Raw genomic sequence first — 21,706 nt, forward strand, 5'->3', positions numbered from 1 at the left:
GCCGTTTCCCTAGCCCTCCACTTCAATCCCTTATAACTTCGTACCGGAAGTGGTACAAACAAAATTTTTTGCGGTACATTCCGGCACAAACGTAGCACAAACGATTGCCATAGGTTTTGTTTCGAAATTCCAAGTTTGGAGGCTGCCGCTTCTCCAGCCCCCCCTCCCACTTTAAAACCCTTATAACTTCGTACCGGAAGTGGTACAAACGAAAATTTTTGCGGTACATTCCGGCACAAACGTAGCACAAACGATTGCCATAGGTTTCGTTTCGAAATTCCAAGGTGGGGGGGCTGCCGTTTCCCCAGCCCCCCCCACTTTAAAACTATTATAACTTCCTACTGGAAGTGGTACGAACGAAAATTGTTGCGGTACATTCCGGCACAAACGTAGCACAAACGATTGGCATAGGTTTTGTTTCGAAACTCCAAGGTGGGGGGGCTGGCGAAATGCACCTTGAGTATGAGCAAAGCTCTCCCCTATGATGTATCTAAAGGTTCCTGAGATATTATGACGAATCTGATCGTTTAATTAAAATTAAGCGTCCCTTTCAGCACCAAGAGTATATAGGACTGGACCTATTGAATATTATAATGAGATTTCTATTTTATTCAAGGTAAGGAGTGCTACCGGGATCCTAGTTTCCATTGCTTGCATGTGTTATCCACTTAACAGAAAAAAAAAAAAAAAAACATTAAGCGTGGAGCGTAAATCTGATAATGCACGTCCATATTAACTGGAAAAGTAATAACTGAAGAGCATAAAGTTGAATTTATTAATCAATTTAGTTTGGAAGATTACAGTGCCTTTGTTCAGGACAAATTAACAATTAAAATTTTATTTTTTTTTCTGCTTCTCTGCATCCGAAAATTTGTATGGTGACATCTACACATTATAGATAATAAGAGATGATAATCAAAGAAGAGGATACAGCTTTCTGTTACTTATTTCGGGACAGCTCCAGGATAATGACCCGTGACCTGACGTACTTTAAGGGCAGTTGGCGTGAGTCAGTTCTAGCTGAAAGATTTATTGATATCAATAACTAATGTAAAAAATTATCTTGCTAGGTACAAGAAAGGAACTCAGAGAAATCGATTTTCTACCACATTTTTTATTTTAAAAAGAAACTCTTATAAAACAGTATAGCACAGACAATTACAATTTCCTCCAAGTAATCAGGATAAATAGGTGTCCCAAAGCCCTGGCAGCCAACGGATAGAGCTAGGATTCTCAGTGTTCCGCTGCAATCAAAGAGAGATAAGACTCCTCTGCAAAGTTTCACTTCAAGTTGAGCGAGAAGGAAAACCACGAAGCTCCACAGCAAGCTGGGTGGTTGTGGTTGGAAATCTTCCAAAGCTCCACTGCAAGCTAAGAGATAGGTTAAGTTCTCAAAGCTAAAGGGCAAGCAGAATGGGTAGGAGGCCTCAGAGCTCCACTACAAGATAAGAGGCTTGGGTTAAGTTAGAGTTCTCTCAGAGCTGCACTGCAGGTTAAGAGAGTAGGAGTGATCAGAAGAAGCTGATGTCGGTTGTTGTTATGCTTGGAATTTTATACCTTCTCCTGGATAGCGGTGGCGCCGGTGTTCTTCTTCCATCTTAACACACAGTGATGGCGATGCTTCCTGTCGTCTGCTTCTTATAGCAACTTGTAGTAAAATCGCATGTGCTGCTGTTTACAAATTAAAGCATCTAATAAATATAACTATGTGCGGGATATTGCAATAAACAAATACGAAAATGAATGAACTCTCGTAGCGTTGGAGACCCACGTTCGATTCCCGGCGGGAGCTCATGTGGTTCGGATTCCACGTTAATCAGTAGGTCCCGTCTCATATAGCCTCGCTGTTGAAAGGCACGTTAAACTCAAAATCAACTCAATAAATGATCTGAGTTCTAACAGCAACAAAGAGTGAATTAGTTTCTATATTAGATTAACAAACTTCTTAATTTCATGATGACATAAAGCTTACGTTTAAATTTTAATCACATTTTAGTTACCTCTTTTTCAGGCGCGGCTTGTGAGAGAAGTTATATCACTAAAAAAAGAATGGTGTTTTACTTTTTCAAGCTAAAGATAGGAGAGTTACCTAAAGTTCTATTCTTGTATACAAAAATTACAACATTAACTAGATTTTCTTCTGTTAATTTGAAGCGAGGAAACATTATATTTTATCAATGTGACTTCCCTCACGAGTCGCCTCTACCTCTTTTCTGCGATTATGATTATCTGCTTCAAGGAGATCTAAAATATATTATGAAAGTAAAATTCTACCTTACAAGACACTATGATATTTTAAGATGTCCCTGACTTCATATATATATATATATATATAAATATATATATATATATATATATATATATATATATATATATTAAGTGAAGGTGCAGGTACATAAGTGGTTATCTCTTGGCGAAAATAAAGTTTCAATTACCGCTTTTTACAATGTAGTGCCCTTGAGATTAATTTATTATAAAACTGATTTATTACTTTATATGGAACAAGAATCAATATTTTAAAAGCATTTTATAAATGCAGGATAAATCTCAGAAACTGGCAGTATAACATACAAACGTTGTGTACTATCGACAAATTTTATGTACAATGTGTTTTATACATATGATTTATACATGTTAGCGTACAGGAGTGCAGGAGCTTTTGGTTCAGGAGTGCTAAATTGATTCCCGTTGAGAGTTCATGTGGTTCGAATTTCACTTTAAGCTACAGGTCCACGTCTGATAAAACCTGGGTGCTGAAAGAGATCAACATCAATCCAACCCATCCCAACAAATTTATATACATATAATTTATATATCTAATAATTATTTTTCGTAGCATATAGCTTGATTTGGACCCATGATTCTAAATACGCGTACACCTAAAAAAAGACTACTGTAGAAGTGCATTCTACTGCATTCTTCTTTCTATTTGTTCATCTTTATCTTTTCTTAAACATCATAATGTTGTTGTTAAACACATATGTTAGTACTGATACTCCCTCTACGTGTACTTAGTATGTGGTATTTATAGGGATGTCCCACAAAGAACCAACTTTTGAAATGCCCGCCATTTCTGTTCTAGTAAGTTGGCAGCACTGAAAGTTACACGATTTTCATCTGTTCTCTATGTGGTTAGTAGTCACAGAGCGCCGAATAGCGCATGATCGTGATTTGTTTTCTGTACGAGTAGGAATGGAGCGCTTCAGGACATTTATAATAAGTTTTCACTATGAGGTAAGGTTAGATTTACGTCGAAGTAGCACAACCTGAGCGTGACGTAATGTCACGTGATATTATCAGGGTGCAAAGGTGGAATCAAACGAGCCCTGCGGGTCTCCTAACCCCTTTCGCTCGCTAACGCTCGCTCAGCTATGTTTCGTAACGTATGTAAATAACTTTTTTTTATCAATACAGTTGTGTGTGCAAAGTGGACTAATTACTACGTGACATTAGGTCACGACTAGATGATGCAACTTTAATGTAAATTTAACTACACTCTTCACTATTACAACACGCTCTTGCGTCGTGAAGTGCTCCATTCCTACCCGTACAAAAAAAAAAAAAAAAAACAGATGATAGTTATGAGCTATTCAGCGTTCCGTGACTACAACACATAAGGACAACAAATGAAAATCGTGTACCGTTCAGTACTGCCAACTTACTACAACATATATGGCGGGCATTTCAAAATTTGCGTTCTTTGTGGGACATAATTTATTAATATTCTTAAGTTTTAGTCTTCTATAATTCATTTTACATGATTTACAATAAAATAACATTCCGCTGTCTTCTTTGTTACTTTCAGGATTTCTCCTCAGTATTAAGTATGAGTCCATCATACCTTACAACGTTTGTGACGTTCCTCGTATGCTGCATCACAGTTTCCAATGCTGCAACACTCACCATCCCTTACAACAGACTAATGCCCTTAATGAAGCGACCTCGAACGCCATCCTTCCCCATCCTCCTGGGAGGTGAACCAGTTTTGAGTGGAGAAGAGGAATCTCAGATGCTCTCCCAGTACGGACAAGCAGCGACGCCCATCTTGGATCCTCATGACGACTTATCCGAATGGGAAACTGTGGATGACCCACGCTTCTTCGTTCTTACCGACAGTGACAGAAATTTGGATGTAAGTAGAATCAGTTATATTTTATCTTACAAAATTCTTTTGAGGTAAATATTTTATATTTAAAAGAAGGCAAATATGCTTATATTTTAATTATTGATTAAAAATTGTTTCCATAATATGATTATATTATGCTATAGAAGACAATGAGAACTGGAATCACACCTACACAAAACTGAATCCAACCTCACAGATTGAAATTCAATATAAATCTGAGCTCCATCATGGTGGCACAGTGGCATCGCTCTTACCTCTACATTGAGGGATTCCTGGTCCGATCCCAGACCATCTGAGTTTGCGATGAACAACATCGTTGTGCCAGGAGTTTTCTCGGGATCTTCACTTTTCCTTTCACATTTTTATTCCACTAATTTTATTAAATCATATATTGTGCCCCCGCGTAGCGTAGTTGCTAACGCTCTCGCGTTTCGTGCGAGCGGTGCCGGTTTGATTCCCGTTGGCGACACCCTCCCTTCCCCAATTCTTTCTTCCTTCCCTTTCCCCGAATAGTGTGCTCGTCACATATGAGGGATGACATCTCTCGACGTTCACGCTATCCGGGGAAAGAGAAGGAAGGAAGCGTCCTGGGACCTATAAGTTAGGTACTACCTCGGCATTTGCCTGGTGTGAATGAGGAAAACCCAGGAAATCCTAATTCGGATGACTAGCCTGAAAAAGTTTCTACACTTCTTCGACCGATTGCCTCACCGGGAATCGAACCCGGGACCGCTCGCACAGAAATAAAATTTAAAATAAGGACATAATCAAAAGGGATGTTTTATTAATGCTTGTTCTTGGATTTGTTTTCTTTGTTCAAAACATAATTTTGTTCTGTTTAGTTCAATTTTCCTTTTGATTTGTTGCCACACTAAACACAAACACGTTCACAGTCACAAACACATATAATATAAGGAACACACGCACATAGACGAAAGTGAGATTCAATTGTTCCGCGGGCCGCGGTGGCTCAGTGGTAGAGCGTTCACCTCTGGTGCTTCGGGTCCCGGGTTCGATCCCAGCCCCCGCCAAGTGAACTTTGTGGTGGACAAACACCGTGTGCGTGGGTTTCCTCGGGGTTCTCCCGTTTCCTCCCACTTTCTTCATTCCACCATTTCATTCATTATTCATCATCACCGTCTCCTTTAGTCTAACCGGCATAACCGTGGGACGTAAAACTCAAAGATTTCATTTTCATTTTTCAATTGTTCCGGGTTATTTCCCGGGAAAGTTTGTTTTCTTTATAATAGATTTCCATGTCTTCTTCTATAAAATTTTACAGTTTGATGTCTTAGAATCATATAAATCTTCTTTTTCTTATTTTTCTAATCTTCTTCTTCACAAATTCTGCATTAACAAGTTAACCTTACGTTTGGGTGAATCGAGTTGCTGACTGAGACACATATGAGAAAGTAGTAATAAATGTGGTCAGTATTTCAGTGAAGTTGTAGATGCGAAGCTCCGGGGGTTTAGGAGATACAGCTACCAGAACATCACATGGAAGTACAGAATAGTCTTCATACAGTTGGAGGTAAAAGCTCTGTAAGACCTCTTGTAATGATAAAAGGTGAATAACAAGTATATGGGTACATATTAGGACTAGGGGGGAAGTCATATAGTAAAGGTATACCTGACGGCGGCCATCTTGAAATCCGCCATTTTGAATTAAGGTTAAGTTTTTAAAATAGGAATAGGGTCATGTGATACATGATTTAAGGCGCAAATTTAATCAGAAGAACAATGGTGATGTTAATTTTGATTTACGCGCAATTGATAAAAAGTTACAGGGAAATTAAATATTGTTGCAACATATGTATTAGTCTTTTACCCATATTGTAAATTTTGTGTTAATGATAATAATTAAATAAAAAGCAGGTGGATAAATATTAGGTCTATGGTAAGAGTTGCCTTGATGGCGGCCATGTTCAAATCCGCCATTTTGAATCAGACAAAAGTTTTAAACAAAACGCATAACATTGACACCTTATTAATAGCAAATTTTACAATAATTCCAACGGTATAACCATTTTGGCTTTATCATTAACCAGCATTTGTTATCGCATAAATAAGTTGCTAATTTAAGGAAAAATGACCAAAGTGGAATTGAGTCATAATTGAAATTGGGTCTTTCTTCCAGAAAAGTCCTCAATTAGTACAATCAATATGTAGTTCAGAAAAGAGTGCATGACTTGCACAAATGCTCTGCTCACAGTGAACACACCTGACAAAGGCAATCGAGTTACACTTGACACATTTGTCGTTAACAATTCCGTCAAAGCAGTAGTCGTAAGGAGCGATCCAACGTCCAGGTTCTGCATTCCAGTCTGATTGAAAGCGAATCGAATCATATTGCGAAAACGAGGAGCACTGAACTGGTAAATTGTAAACAACTGAAGTTGTATGAACCTATCACGGTGCCATATGTTCACGTCACTTTCTGTTACTGCTGTATCAGCCCGAAATCATCTATTGCATTACTCTATTCCCATTTAATTTTTTGCAGGTTAATGATAAAGCAAAAATGGTTATACCGTTGGATTTATGGTAAAATTTGCTATTAATAAGGTGTCAATGTTATGCGTTTTGTTTAAAACTTTTGTCTGATTCAAAATGGCGGATTTGAACATGGCCGCCATCAAGGCAACTCTTACCATAGACCTAATATTTATCCACCTGCTTTTTATTTAATTATTATCATTAACACAAAATTTACAATATGGGGTAAAGGACTAATACATATGCTGCAACAATATTTAATTTCCCTGTAACTTTTTATCAATTGCGCGTAAATCAAAATTAACATCACCATTGTTCTTCTGATTAAATTTGCGCCTTAAATCATGTATCACATGACCCTATTCCTATTTTAAAAACTTAAACTTAATTCAAAATGGCGGATTTCAAGATGGCCGTCGTCAGGTATACCCTTACTATATGACTTCCCCCTAGTAATAATATGTACCCATATATTTGTTATTCACCTTTTGTCATTACAAGAGGTCTTACAGAGCTTTTACCTCCAACTGTATAAAGACTATTCTGTACTTCCATGTGATGTTCTGGTAGCTGTATCTCCTAAGCCCCTGGAGCTTCGCACCTACAACTTCACTGAAATACTGACCACATTTATTACTACTTTCTCATATGTGTCTCAGTCAGCAACTCGATTCACCCAAACGTAAGGTTTACTTGTAAGTTCTGAAATTTATTTAATTTTATATTGTCCTTTTTATATTATTCCAAGCCTCATTTGTTTGCTCATACCTAACATTACTCTAAATTACATTTTCCGGCGTTTAGTGTAGTTTGCAGTAAAATATTTGATTATATTCTATATTTAATCTTTTAATGTGAGTATTGAGGAGATCATGACATGTGAGTACTTTGGTTCCACTTTCTATGTTTTATACTCTTATTTCTTTCCGTACTTTAATGGTCTGGTTCAATGTACATCCTCTAATTTAATTTTCCTACTCATGTTACCATTTTCTTTCCATGACTGCGTACCATTTTCTGGTTCTGGTTCATTATTCGAAGTTTCTCCAATTAGATATTTCTAAAATGTTCACTATTTTTTTTTTAATCCGAATTTTAATTGTTTGTAATACTACTTGGTAATATGTGGGTTCATCTTGCACCAAAACCTGTAGAGATTCTGTTCACATGATTGTAAATACGTACAAGGTTCTAATTAGAACCTCTCTCTGTGCTCTGTTTATCGTTGGTCTGCATTTGCTCTGTTTATGGTTTGCGTGCATTTGCATAAACAAGCAAGCTAAGGGAAGTAAGCTTCAGATGCTCTATTCAACACTCAGTACACTACTTAAGTTTTGTACCCTTATTTTGCATCGCTAAAATTTAAATTTTTATCGATGTGACTACCATGAGGATCCGCCACTAGTTTCGTGGATTGCATAGTTGCAATTGAAATACTATTTTGAGGACCTGACCCTCCCTTCCACGTTAAATTGTAGATCCGTGTCTGCTATACCTAGGTAGACTCATTGCTGAATACGGATGCTAAACTTCAATGAACAAGCAAAGTAAGGAAACAAATAACTACATGTAAAAGCATGAAAGTACTGTTTTAACTCCCTATTAGATGCACGCTTATATCACTTTCTGAGTTCAAGCATAGTTAATACGCATGCTTTCTACGCGGTTGACCGCAGGTTCAATTTCAGGTGAGGAAAGTTGATTTGGAAACAACCAACTTTAAATATGATGCTCCTCCGTGCTGAAAACGGACATTAAAATTCAAACTAATCCTACAAAATTTGTTCAATAATCACTCTATTTTGCATTCAGCTTGAAAAGCTTTGATTTTTCTCAAAATACAATCTTTCAGTTTAACGTCCCACAATTATGTCGGTTAGGCTAAGGAAGACGGGTGATTAAGGCAAGTGAATGATAATGGAAGAGTTAGTGGAATGAGAATGTGAGAGGAAACGGTAGTTCCCCAAGAAAACCCACGGATACGATGTTGTCCACCACAGATTTACTTGGCCGGGGATCAAACCAGGGGCCCGACACACGAAAAGAAAGCGCTTTACCACTGAACCACCGTGCTCCCCAGCTCTGATTTTATAAAAGTATTCTAAGCATAGCATAGTGATAAATATTCTTTTATTCACTTGGTATTTGAAACAAAACACAAATCTTTTCATAGTCAAATCGATAATGCTTGTGCAGTTTGTTCCTCGTGAACTCAGGTTCGATCTCCGGTAGTGCGTAGCTTCGGATAAAATAGCAAGTAGTGGTTCATGTACCACTTTAAGCTGTAGTTTCGATATTGACAAGGACGTTTAATCAATTGACTAAATATGAATATTCCTAATAGTAAAGTACAACAAAATTCTACCTACTCATATATTTTGAGGTTTCCTAAATGTTATGACTTTTTGGCCTATGTTTTCCCATAAAAATGTCTATTCTTTTAAAGTATGTGACTAGCTAAGGTATAAATGCTCATTCTGAGAAACAAAATATGACCACCGTACTTTCAACAGTCATCACTGTCACTATTAAAGTTTCGACTAAAAGACTTTTGTTTTGGAACATGTCATGAAACTACGTCATGAAACGTCATGAAATTACGATAGTATATATTCATTGGAAGTAGAGAACTAGCAGTCTCCACGTTCGTTTCCTTTTTATTTATTTATGCAATTACTTTTTTTATTCGCTAAAGTTTGTTCGCTTTCCTCTAGAACATGATGATTTAATGTTATTTTCCTTTTCCGTGTTATAATAGGAAAACTGATATTGAATAACTTAGTTTTTCCTCATTAAAATTAAAATTTTTAAAAGACCAAACGAAAAAGCTATAGAAAAATCTTCGTTTTTTAAAGGTCTTTTTTTAAGCATCTTACATCTATAGGAAACTTTTCGTAGCCTCCGAACCACATCTGAACTTATAAATCTGATGCAGTTAATCAATTCGAAGACCTCACACAACATCATTTACCATAAATCAAGTCGTTTCTTCTCTCACTATCTTGTCTGTAAGAGAGTTGCGTTACGAACTATGACACAGGTTCCTGCGGATTACAATTTTGTATAAGACAATAGTTAGTAATCACTATAATAATTATCACGTATCTCTATGACACTGATTCAGATAATAGTAGAGGCACTTAGAATATACAAGATTACCAAAGAAGTTCTTGCCCTTGCTGACGTTCTATTTCATAAAGTGGTCGAAGAGAGGAAACAAAGTGACTTACGCGCTGGAGAAGCAATGGAAGGCTAGTGTGACTATTCACCTCTTCCAATACATACATGTTGCGCACGTACACCAATCACAGCTGGTTCAATATCGAAGAGAAATGGAGGTATCGAAGCAACTTGATGGCTATTGCTTGTTGTGTGACTTTAAGTTGCAGCCTCATAAAGACGTAGAATACGTCAGAAATTTTGGGAGGATGCCGTGAACTAACATACCACCAGGATTTTATTTTGAGAGGTTCAGGTCGGGAAATCTGGCCCTTTTTGATGATCTAGCAGTAGCGATCACAGGTATTGGATGACGATCTGAAGGCAACCATAGAGAAGGACAGTAATCAAAAGTGTAATGAACTTGCTGAACGCTTCCAGGTCCCTGTGGAAACAGCTATACTTTACATCCACCGCATAGAGAAAGGTATAAGTTGAGCAAATGGGTATCCCTTAAATTGTCGACAGCCAACAAGGAACAACGAGTAACAACCTGGTTGTCGTTTCTGTCTCGTTACCCCAACACACCCATAATTGTCAAACACTCACGAATGACAAAAATTGGGTCCAATATGACACCTCTTAGCGTACCAGACATTGTCACCATCCGCCCTATGCCTCATATTTCAAGACAAACTTTTCACTCACGCAAAGTCATGCTCTGTGTCTAGTGGACTAGTCGCCAAATTGTGCATTACGAGCTCCTATGCCACTGGCCACGATTACTGCGAACTTGTATTTGCAGCAGTTGCAATGGGTACAATATGCTATGCAGCAGAAGAAAACAGAGCAGTATAGCGAAAAACACATCAAAAGTATTTTGACACAATTAACTAAAGAAATTACATCATCATATAATATAAAATAATAACTCTCTAGAGCTCTCGTCTAACTCACCTTCGGAAGCAAACTTTAAAGAGTTGTCATTGTCATCTTTTTTCTCCTCTACTTCTTTAGATATGCACAGAAGACCAGTCACTCCTGAAGTTGTTTTCCTTTGAAGTTCAACTAAACTTCAAGTTAGTAAGTCAGAACTTAACGTGTGGAAGAAATCTAAATTGGTGTTTCTCCTTAAACATTTTCGTAGATTTCTCTATATTTTCTAATATCTTTGTTTCGAGATTTAATTGATTCTTCGGAAATCTCTTCAATTTGTAATATGGTTGCATGTAGAACTACTGCTCTGTCGATAAGAATTTTCTGTACTATTAGCGACATACATGCGGATACGATCTCACATATAACTCAACTGCTTCCATGTAGTAGGTTTGTAATATTATTATATTCATTTTATGCCCACATAAAATTGTTTTCAATTCTGTTGTGAAACGAGAGCTCTCGATTTATTTCTGTCGATTTTGAACCTATTTCAGTGTTCTAGAAAAACCTTTGGGCAATATTATCATCACTTGTAATACCATTAACAGACTTAGGTACATCCACAATAAGTTCCATTCTACTTTTAAAGATGTCTCGGATAACTTTCTTTCTTCTTTCCAACCTTTCATGGAATTAGTGGTGGCATGACATATTTAGACACCAACCATCGACAATGACAAGAAATAATGTATATCATATTGTCACTTCTCTGCTTTTTCATGTATTCTCTTTCTACTTAGATAATTACATCCATGAATCCACTGGCAACAAATAGGCCTACAAAAACGGTTGATGATGTGCATTCAGTCCTCCACGCATGATCTCTGGTTTCATTATTATCCAATAGTAAAGGAACAATATATGTCATAAATAAATTTTCGTCACGACTGCCACATTGAGCCCTCATCAGTTTATATCTCAAAGGACACAACTATCGTCAAAACCCTATTTGCAATGTAAAATATTCTGTTTGTAGTTGGTCTATCGTTTTCTAGTAGAAGTTCTAAAATTCTAGTTATTATGTGGATTATTAAAAAATGCATTTTCATTTCACATTAACGTCATTTACTAACACTTTTCTTTTAATGATAGTTGATTATTTTAATTTCATAACTGAAGAGTTATCTGGATATAGGCCATACTTTGTTTCATTGAAAGCTTTCTAATCGTCACGCACTAATGTATCGTTAAATTTGCAGTCATAATAATTAATAAAACTTCTCGTTCTGATAATTTAGTGGCTTTTTTTGTTTGTTTGTTTCTTGTGACCATGTATCTTGAATGTTCTTATCTCCTGTAACTGTTATTTTAGTCTTTTATATATATATATATAATTTTGCTCCAACTTTGCCCTTGAATACAACATCGGAGTTATAAGAAAGTTCAGCTACACTTATTATTTTCCTTGCGAATTTTAATTTTCTATATCTTACGTTTGTCATTAAATTCACGAAATTATTTTGACGGACACGCGTGCCTCCCCACCTCCTCAGATGAAGAGGTGGACAGAATATCTGCAATTGGTAATTTCATATTTATCTATAACTAGTCTCTATATTTATGAACGAACGCATATTCCGTGCTGTAACACTTGTTCCAGCGCTGATAACATGTAAGAAAAAACACATTATCAATACATCATGTAGAAATTTAACCGAAATTTGTTCTTATATAGGGGGCCGCGGTGGCTCAGTGGTAGAGCGTTCACGTCTGGTGCATGGGGCCGCTGGTTCGATCCCAGCTTGCACCAAGTGAACTTTGTGGTGGACAAACACCGTGTACGTAGGCTTCCTCGGGGTTCTACCGTTTCCTTCCACTTCTTCATTCCACCATTTCACTCATTTCTCATCATCACCGTCTCTTTTAGCCTAAGTGGCACAACCATGGGACGTAAAACTCAAAGATTTTTGTTCTTACATATTACTCAATATGTCTTTCTTGTTGCACGCAAGGCTCTTCTTTCCTGTAATTATGTCATGAAATTATCGACGAGACAAGCAACGTCTTTCTTACTCATCACACTATACAATAGACAGAAGCAAAATATACAAAAGATAGCTCTTGACCAGGGGCGGATCCAGGGGGGGCGATCGGGGCGATCGCCCCCCCCCCCAGAAGAGGAAATTTTCTTATTTTTATATATAAATAAAACCCATCCCAAAGTTTGGAGCCCTTAAAAGTAGCACTATGACAACCCACCGCCCCTCCCAGAAGTCGGTCCTGGATCCGCCCCTGCTCTTGACAAATTAAAGTACTTAAGGATAAGTTGGTTAAGTGTGACAGATAAGTAATCTCTCTGTTTCAAGGTCGATAAAAGTAATTGTCCGAAAATGCTTCTCGTGTGCACTTCGTGATGGGGGGATACAGAAACACGTTTTCCAGATCTTGAAATTGACGTAAGTCCTTTCAATGACGTAATTAAACCTTCTGTCAATTTTTAAAGGTCTACTATTTACAACCTGTAAGTTTGGAGATATCCTTTTATGAATATGTTTATAACTCCATAAATATTTTGTATTTTTTTTTAGAAACTGTAGCACTACAGTGCACATTATATTTATTATCAGAGACTTAGACATTATAACCTAAACATAAAAATAATATATATACACTTTTATGCATACTGTTGATATGAGGGGGGGGGATATTCAAAATTGGGTTACGGAATCGAGAATTCGTTGAAACAAGAAGTTGAGCTACTTTTGAACGCACGTAAATACAATGCATTACGTAATTGTGAAAATAGTGGTTTCATTCTAATAGATTGAATATAGGAGGCGATTTCTACAATTAATTTGAGTCGATGATATATATATAGTTCGAAAAATTACTTTTGTCCACATTTTTAACTATATGTGTTATTGCACAGCGTTGATTAATCGCAAGGGTGCTATATCTTCACTAACTCTTTAAATCACGGTGGCAAGGACGGCAGGGATACTATTCAGCGATTTAGTTGGAAGACACTTCTACCCACCATACTTACCGGACCATCATATTACCACCTGCTTCATTCCTTGGACAATCACCTCCGTTCGGAATCCTTGTTCAATGAGGCAGACCTGTCACACACACTCACGGACTTCTTTGTTCAAGACCCCTAAGCTTCATCGCCAGGGCATACCGCAGCTGCAGATATGTTACAGAAGGTGTCTGATGCTGATGAAGGTTCCTTCGAAATCTAACGCTAAGCACCATGCGCTGTACGTTTGTCTGTTTCTGAGATCACGAACGGCAATAACTTTTTTTTTTTAAATCTTTTATTGCCGTACTCATGGCCACGATTTGCAATATTTTTTATAGTGAATACAGTAAGAAAGTTCATATAAACGCAGAAGTTCAAATGTTTAAGTTACAATTGCTCCTCATTCAGCAAGAGTTTGATCATTTCTCTTCCATTAAACATAAAAATAACTAATGAATTATTCATTCTTTAGTCACGATTTTAGAAAGGCCTATGCATTTGTAGAAATATCTGTCAGTTCAACTCGTCCCTCGATTGCGCTCTTTAACCTAAAGCAGTCGAATGATTAAGGCAAATGAATGATTATGGAAGAATTGGCGGAATGAGAATATGGGAGGAAACGGGAGTGCCCCCAGGAAACTCACGGACATGATGTTGTACACTACAAACTTACTTGGCCAGGAATCAAACTAGGAACCCCTCACACCAGAGGTAAGCTCTCTACCACTCCCCCCATGCATTTGTAGAAAAAATATGTTTGTTAGAATCTTAGGAACTTTCATACACCTGATGAAACTATCGATTAAAACTTCAATCTGTCTTGGAAATGGTTCGCGTTCTTTCAAATCAAATATCTAGACGTAAACACTACTTTCAATATAAAAAAAAATAACACTTTTTATAATGCACTCTTTCATTGATTTCGTTATGTCTATCTTAATAAAACAATCAAGCAATGTATTCTGTAATATGTATATATATATATATATATATATATATATATATATATATATATATATAGAGAGAGAGAGAGAGAGAGAGAGAGAGACTATATAATAGAATTACAGAATCTTTTAAAAATAAAACAAAATAAATTGTAATGCAATTTAACAGTCTTCAAAGGTACGTTTGTGTGAACAATCTCGAAGTATAGTAGTTTTAAAATTAGATGTTCATGTCTCAAAATACAAGGTGTAATTCTGGGTGAAATTCTTTGTACGCCACTAATGTAAAATACGTATATTATATGTTAGCTTGATATTTCGTTAATATGGGATATTCACTTGTCGAGATCGGTTGGTTAGTTGTTACAAAGTTTAACGTTTCTCTCAGAACCGATGCTATGGGGGGGGGGGGATAGAATCCAAAATATATAATTAAGTGAAGAATTAAAGTGTAGATTATATACCTATTTGCATGGGTTTTTTTTTTTTTTTTTTTAGAATATAGGACAAAAGAAGAAAATAAATATTCGGAATTTGTAATTAAATGAGAAGAGAGTCGTTACATGATTTCTCACGGGAAGGTAAGATTTCATAAGCTCAAAAAAATGTATAGAATATGAGAACTACAGAATTACACTAGCGCAAATACATTTAAGAACACAGTAGGAATTCATGAATCTGGCTCAAAGTTAGTACACAACAAAGAGGGTTTTTTCTCGAGGTACTCCCGTTCCTTCCACATTCTCATTCTACCGACTCTTCCATCATCATTCACTTGGCCTAAAGGATGTAACGTGGAACGTTAAACTGAAATATTTCATTTCATTTCACTTTCATTTTAGTATTATTTCCTCCTATTGAAATCTTAAAATATTTCGAACATATAACGAAAAAGAAGCTATTTTTTTTATGAAACATCATTTACAAGATATGCGACATTTTTTTCACATAGTGATACAATGTTTCATAGATTAAGGCACTTTGCAAGAAATTTGCTTTCATGCATAGTGTTCTATTCTAAATTTCATGAATATTAAAACATGTATATTGTTTCAGGGGAAAAGAGTAAAGCGAAATGGACCCTCCCTGTCGATAGTGAACCCTTTGGAAGTGTTACGTCAACGTCTGCTCTTGGAGCTCGCACGAAGGAAGATGCGAGTATCTGCAAACCAAATTCAGGCCAACGCCAAGATACTTGATACTGTTGGCAAACGGGATGTGACTGCACAAGCATCGGATAATGAGTCCAAAAGCAAGAATGAGGAATTCCCCAGAGACAACGTCAACAACTCTAACGAAAACAGATTAAACTCAGAAGAAACAGGAAACACAAGGTAAAGTTTAACTTCTTTGTTTATTTGTTTAATAATTTATGTTTATTAAATTTTCTGAAAATCCATTGTACATACTGAAAACACCAATACTAACAGATTAGGTCTACAAGGAATATTTGAAAGAAATGAAGTCGACTTGTGGAATTTAAAAGTTATTTCCGTCTAGCGGGAGCAATAACTAGAGGGGATTTTGCAGGAACTGACTACAAAACAAAATCACTGAGAAGTCATCATGTCAAGTCAAGTGTGTGTCGAAAGTAAATTTTCAAAACCTGATGAACTTGACTTCAATTTAGTTGATTTTCATATAAGCGCATTCTTTATTTGGATAATCCTAGTATTCTTTAACTTATGGATATCTATGCTGAAGATATTAGCCTTAATTGGGCAAATTTAAATCCACTCTTATTAACTTTATTTAGCTGATTACACTTCACTTACTCCATATTTATCCTGTAGAAAATGCTTGTAATTATAAATTATATTTAACCATTTTTTATGCGGTATGTTTTCTTTTCTTGTAATTTACTGAATTTCAACAGTGTAGAAGTGAATTTTGCGAAGGCTGATCAATAATGATCATAAATGAATAAAACATAACTACGTGTCTAATCCATCAAATGTTGGTAGTCTTTTTCAAAATAGTCCCCATTACATGCAATGCACTTATCCCAACATTTTTGCCAGTGATCAAAGACATGCTGGAAGCCATTGTTGGACAGAGTCTTCAAAATTGCCTCCGCAACTTTCATCACTGCCTCTGAAGATGCGGAATGTCGTCCCTGGATTTGTTTCTTCAAAGTTCAGAAAAGAAAGAAATCACAAGAGGCTAAATCAGGGCTATGTGGAGGATGGAGTACACACGGAACGTTGATCTTTGCAAGATAGTCAATAACGACATTGGCAATAAGGGACCTGGCGTTATCATGATGTAACATCCATCCTGTTTCTTTCAAATGTGGTCGTTTCCAATGAATGTGACCTTGGAGGGTTTGCAATACTTCCTTATAATACACTCCCGCGACAGTTGTATGAGGTGGGACGACATGTTGGTACATCATGCCTCGAATATCGAAAAATTAGATGACCATAACTTTGTTAGCAGAAGTAATCACTCTCGACTTCTTGGGTGTTGACGAAAGAGACTTCCACACAGAACTCTGCTGCTTGAACTCAAGGTCATAATGATGAAGACAACTTTCATCGGCAGTGATGATTTTCGACAGAAACATGGGATCGTTTTGCAGCATTGATTTCCACTCCTAACAAACCTTCACAAGCACAGCCTTTTGATCGGGAATGAGCAATCGTGGAACCCGCCGCGCACACACACGTGACATATGCAGTTTATCTGTGAGCAGCGTATGAGCGGAACCAAATGAAATGTCCATTCTTTGTGCTAGTTCTCTTACCATGATTCGACTATCTTCTCTCACTATCACAGCAGCGGTGTTGATGTTCACTTCCGTCAGAGCAGTTACTGGAGCACCGGGCCCACCTTCCTTTGCAGTTGATTGTCTCCCATCTTTAAACATTTTGAACCATCTTCTTACTGTGCTATAGAGAAGAACAGACTCCTCATATGCCTCCTCTAACATCGTATATGCTTCAGCTGCTGTTTTCTTCAAGCAAAAACAGAATTTGAACGCACTGTACTGTTTTACGCGTGTCACTTTCATGTTGCCTCATGCGAAACTAAAATTGCGTGTGCTTGAACGACTGTCAAGGTCATATTGATGACTTCATGGCCTTTAAACTTGTTCGATCTGTTCATCACTTCTCCCACTACATAGACGTGCTTCGTTTTTCTGTGCCATGCTGTTGTATTCACCTCATAAACACTGATGATCAGTCTTTATTGAACAGCTTACGTATTAACTTAACTTCTGATAAAAGCGATAAAAATATATGGAAACAATTAACAGAAAAGAAACATGCGCTGCGACGATTAGACAGTGGGATCACTGCGACCTCACCACGGGATGATAGAAATTTCATCTTCATAGCCATGACGTAATACACGGCATCATTCAAAGTATTAGGTCAATCATGATGCATGATAATAAGGGTGAGACTATCTGAGTCTACAGTTCGATAGCGCTTGCTGAAGTCTGGTCTGGTAGCACACATACATTTTATTGACCCATAGCCACGAGCTCATGACGGTGCATGAACACAGTTGCTAGTATACGTAAGTGCCAGACAGTCATCCTTTCGGATTCATCGCGCTTTATATCCTACAGTCATGGCAGTCATGGCCGTATACTAACGTGGGGAGCGCAATCTACTATCCTTTATCCTATCTTACAGAGGACAAATGACAGGTGGGTATGTGTTCGGTTCCTGGTAGGACCTTATGTGGTTCGGATCCTATATTAAACTGTAGGTCCACATCACATGTAACATCGCTGCTGAAAAGGATGCCAAACCCGAATTCAATCAATCGAACGACAGATTTGAGCGTGGAGCACTCACTATTAGGCACAACACGCTATCTCCGCTGCTACACATGCAGAGCAGCCTCACCAGTGACTGCTATAGTAGCCGAGGTCATATCCTTCCTTCAGACAGCCCCGGACGCTATATTCAGTGGGATAGTGCCCAGTCACATGTATCTCAGAATGTATAAGTCTTCTTCGAGGAATGACGAACTCATTTTTCCAGTAACACCATAATCCATAGCTATAGAACTTCTGTGCTTTCTGGTCAAAAAATGTGACATGTGGATTCCACAGACTTCTTTTGAACCTTAATATCATCCAGGGAGTTCTGTATGGAACGAGACAAATGATAGTATAACGATGCTAGGTCCGAGCTATACAGTGGATGCATTAAAACTTCCCAGACAAATTCTCTGTATTTCTGACAACCTCTCCTCGCTTCAACCACAATCCCTTTCATACGTTGTTTCGTACTTTATCCATTTTTCCTCACTCGTGATAAACCGCGACAGAAACACCTAGATATCTTTATATTTCAGTAGATCTTCACAGATAAATATTCGATTGAGTAAAATTGAGTAATTTCATCTGGCACTCAAATGTTGGCTTCTTTCTGTAGACAGGTTTCTCCAAATGGTTTAACACTGTTTAGGTCATTGGTGATATCAGCACTACTTACTTACCAGTTTTGCTCGACTTTTGTCAGAATACCATCCACTTTTTCTATGATTAGTCAGCCTTTGAGAGGAGTATCTTAGAGATCAAATTTTCCAGAACGAAAGCTACTAAATAATCTTTTGACTCTTCCTTTTGATAGCGTATCTTGTTTATAAAGAGATTATTATTATTATTATTATTATTATTATTATTATTATTATTATTATTATTATTATTATTATTATTATTATTATTATTATTATTATTATTTGACTAGCCTGTCTAAAGTCAATTGACGTTAGATCTGACAGGCTGAGACTCATATACCCTGAAATATAGGACACTAACGCTATCTCGTGCGCAAGAGGCTCACTACATTTTATACTATCTGATATTATACTGTATACTAGTAGTGCAACAAAGTGGGGCATTACAATGTATTGAAAATTCTGCTTGAATTCTATGCTGTCTGTCTCATCACCACAGGAATTGGCTAAATTGTTTGAAATGAAGTTTTGAATTTAGTTAGCACTGTTCTCGAGTTGTTCTTTTATTTATCACGTCACATTCATTCATTAGAATGCGTATCAAGGGGGCAGAGAAAGGATTTAAAATGTACGTCAAAACTAAAGTGTCTCATAAGCATCTCACGTTAGGGAGAAGAAACGTTGTTTATAAATTTCCTATGACAAACAAATAGAAAATAAAAGGAGAGATTTTTTTTAAAAAAATCCGCTCCTTTTAAGAAGAGGGAGGGGGCATTTTTTAATATTGTTTGTGAATTTACAAAAATTACATCGGGATTATTTGTTTCATCACGCGAAAACAAATGAGTTGTTTGAAATGGATTTTTGAACGTAGTTAGCACTTTGGATCGGGCGGATTTCCATCATGTCACTTTCATTAAAATACTTATTCTAAAGGGGGAGAGGCTAAAAATGTACAGCAAAAAAAAAAAAGAATAGTGTGTCTCAGAAGCTTCTCATCTCTAAGAGAGAGGAAACACAAAACTCGTCATTCAGAATAGATGGTCACGTGCTGCAGCGTTTTCCATGCCAATTTCTAAACTGTTTTAATTTCCCATTTGTTTTTTATAAAATGGTTAAAGTGAAGTGAAGTGAGTTATAAAATGGTTTCCATCCTGTGTTTTTGTCAGTTCACTTTGCTTGAAGGAGAAAAAGGGAGTTAAAATTTGTCACGAAAGACTAATGGCTTCATCATCTGAAATGTATTTTTGAGCATAGCACTTGAGTCGGGTTGAGTTTTCTTCATTTCACTTTGAATCAAATATACATCGAAAGGAGCCAAAAAAAATTTAAAAAGTGATCAAATACCTTTTAAAATATTTTCCATAAACATATTCCCGTTCAACTAGTTGAGCTGAGCGAAGCGAAGCTCTTGTACTCGGGTTAGCCGTTTGGTTGTCCGCGAACTCCTCCTAGACCGTTTGGCCGATCTCAACCAAACTTAGCACGCTGATAGAGTATGTCGTGCTGAGTGACAACATAGGTCGAAATCAAAAATCCGATGTACCATCGAGGAATAATCACCGAAAAACGCTTCCTCCTAGACCGTTTGACCGATCTCAACCAAACTTAGCACGCTGATAGAGTATGTCGTGCTGAGTGAAAACATACGTCGAAATCAAAAATCCGATGTACCATCGAGGAATAATCACCGAAAAACGCTTCCTTCTAGACCGTTTGGCCGATCTCAACCAAACTTAGCACGCTGATAGAGTATGTCGTGCTGAGTGACAACATAGGTCGAAATCAAAAATCCGATGTACCATCGAGGAATAATCACCGAAAAACGCTTCCTCCTAGACCGTTTGGCCGATCTCAACCAAACTTAGCACGCTGATAGAGTATGTCGTGCTGAGTGAAAACATACGTCGAAATCAAAAATCCAATGTACCATCGAGGAATAATCACCGAAAAACGCTTCCTTCTAGACCGTTTGGCCGATCTCAAGAAAACTTAGCACGCTGATAGAGTATGTCGTGCTGAGTGACAACATAGGTCGAAATCAAAAATCCGATGTACCATCGAGGAATAATCACCGAAAAACGCTTCCTCCTAGACCGTTTGGCCGATCTCAACCAAACTTAGCACGCTGATAGAGTATGTCGTGCTGAGTGAAAACATAGGTCGAAATCAAAAATCCGATGTACCATCGAGGAATAATCACCGAAAAACGCTTGCATAGACTTAACATGGGGAAAAAGTTTTCACGCGATTTTTTTGTCAATAATTAAAAATGGCATTTATTATTGCATAATGGCCAGGAATGATTACGTAGTTTAAGCTCGCTCAGCTCATTTCATTGCAATCGGGTACATCCATTGCATTCCTAGTAATATATTTTTAACACTTAATGCCATGTTTGTTTAATTACTTGCAATTTCCTCACTGGTATTTCCGCCAAACAATCAAGGGAATATATGACACATAATACTGTATACTTCTGTATAAAAATTATAATCAATGTACTAAATACAAAATCATTTCACGCTTTTACTATATGGGAAGTATTTTCAAAAGATCCTTTCTGAACCTTCGTCTCGAAGGTTATAACATAGTTTGGTATTTTACTCATACCAAAATTTGGAAGTATAATGAAAACAGTAATCATTATCAACGAAC

At 37.1% G+C, this 21,706-nt stretch overlaps 1 protein-coding gene across 1 annotated transcript in view; it reads left to right on the forward strand.

Moving 5' to 3' along the window:
- Positions 1 to 21,706, forward strand: part of Dh44 (corticotropin-releasing diuretic hormone 44) — a 715,870-nt gene that overhangs the window by 678,707 nt on the left and 15,457 nt on the right. The window contains exons 3-4 of the mRNA XM_081769453.1: positions 3,806 to 4,132; positions 15,686 to 15,963. Of these exons, the coding sequence (XP_081625579.1) occupies positions 3,827 to 4,132; positions 15,686 to 15,963 (584 nt within the window). The 5' untranslated portion in view covers positions 3,806 to 3,826. The remainder of the gene's footprint in view (positions 1 to 3,805; positions 4,133 to 15,685; positions 15,964 to 21,706) is intronic.

This window comes from Thermobia domestica, chromosome 8 (genome assembly GCF_964235325.1).
Source record: "Thermobia domestica chromosome 8, izTheDome1.hap1.1, whole genome shotgun sequence".
Taxonomy (NCBI): Eukaryota; Metazoa; Arthropoda; class Insecta; order Zygentoma; family Lepismatidae; genus Thermobia; species Thermobia domestica.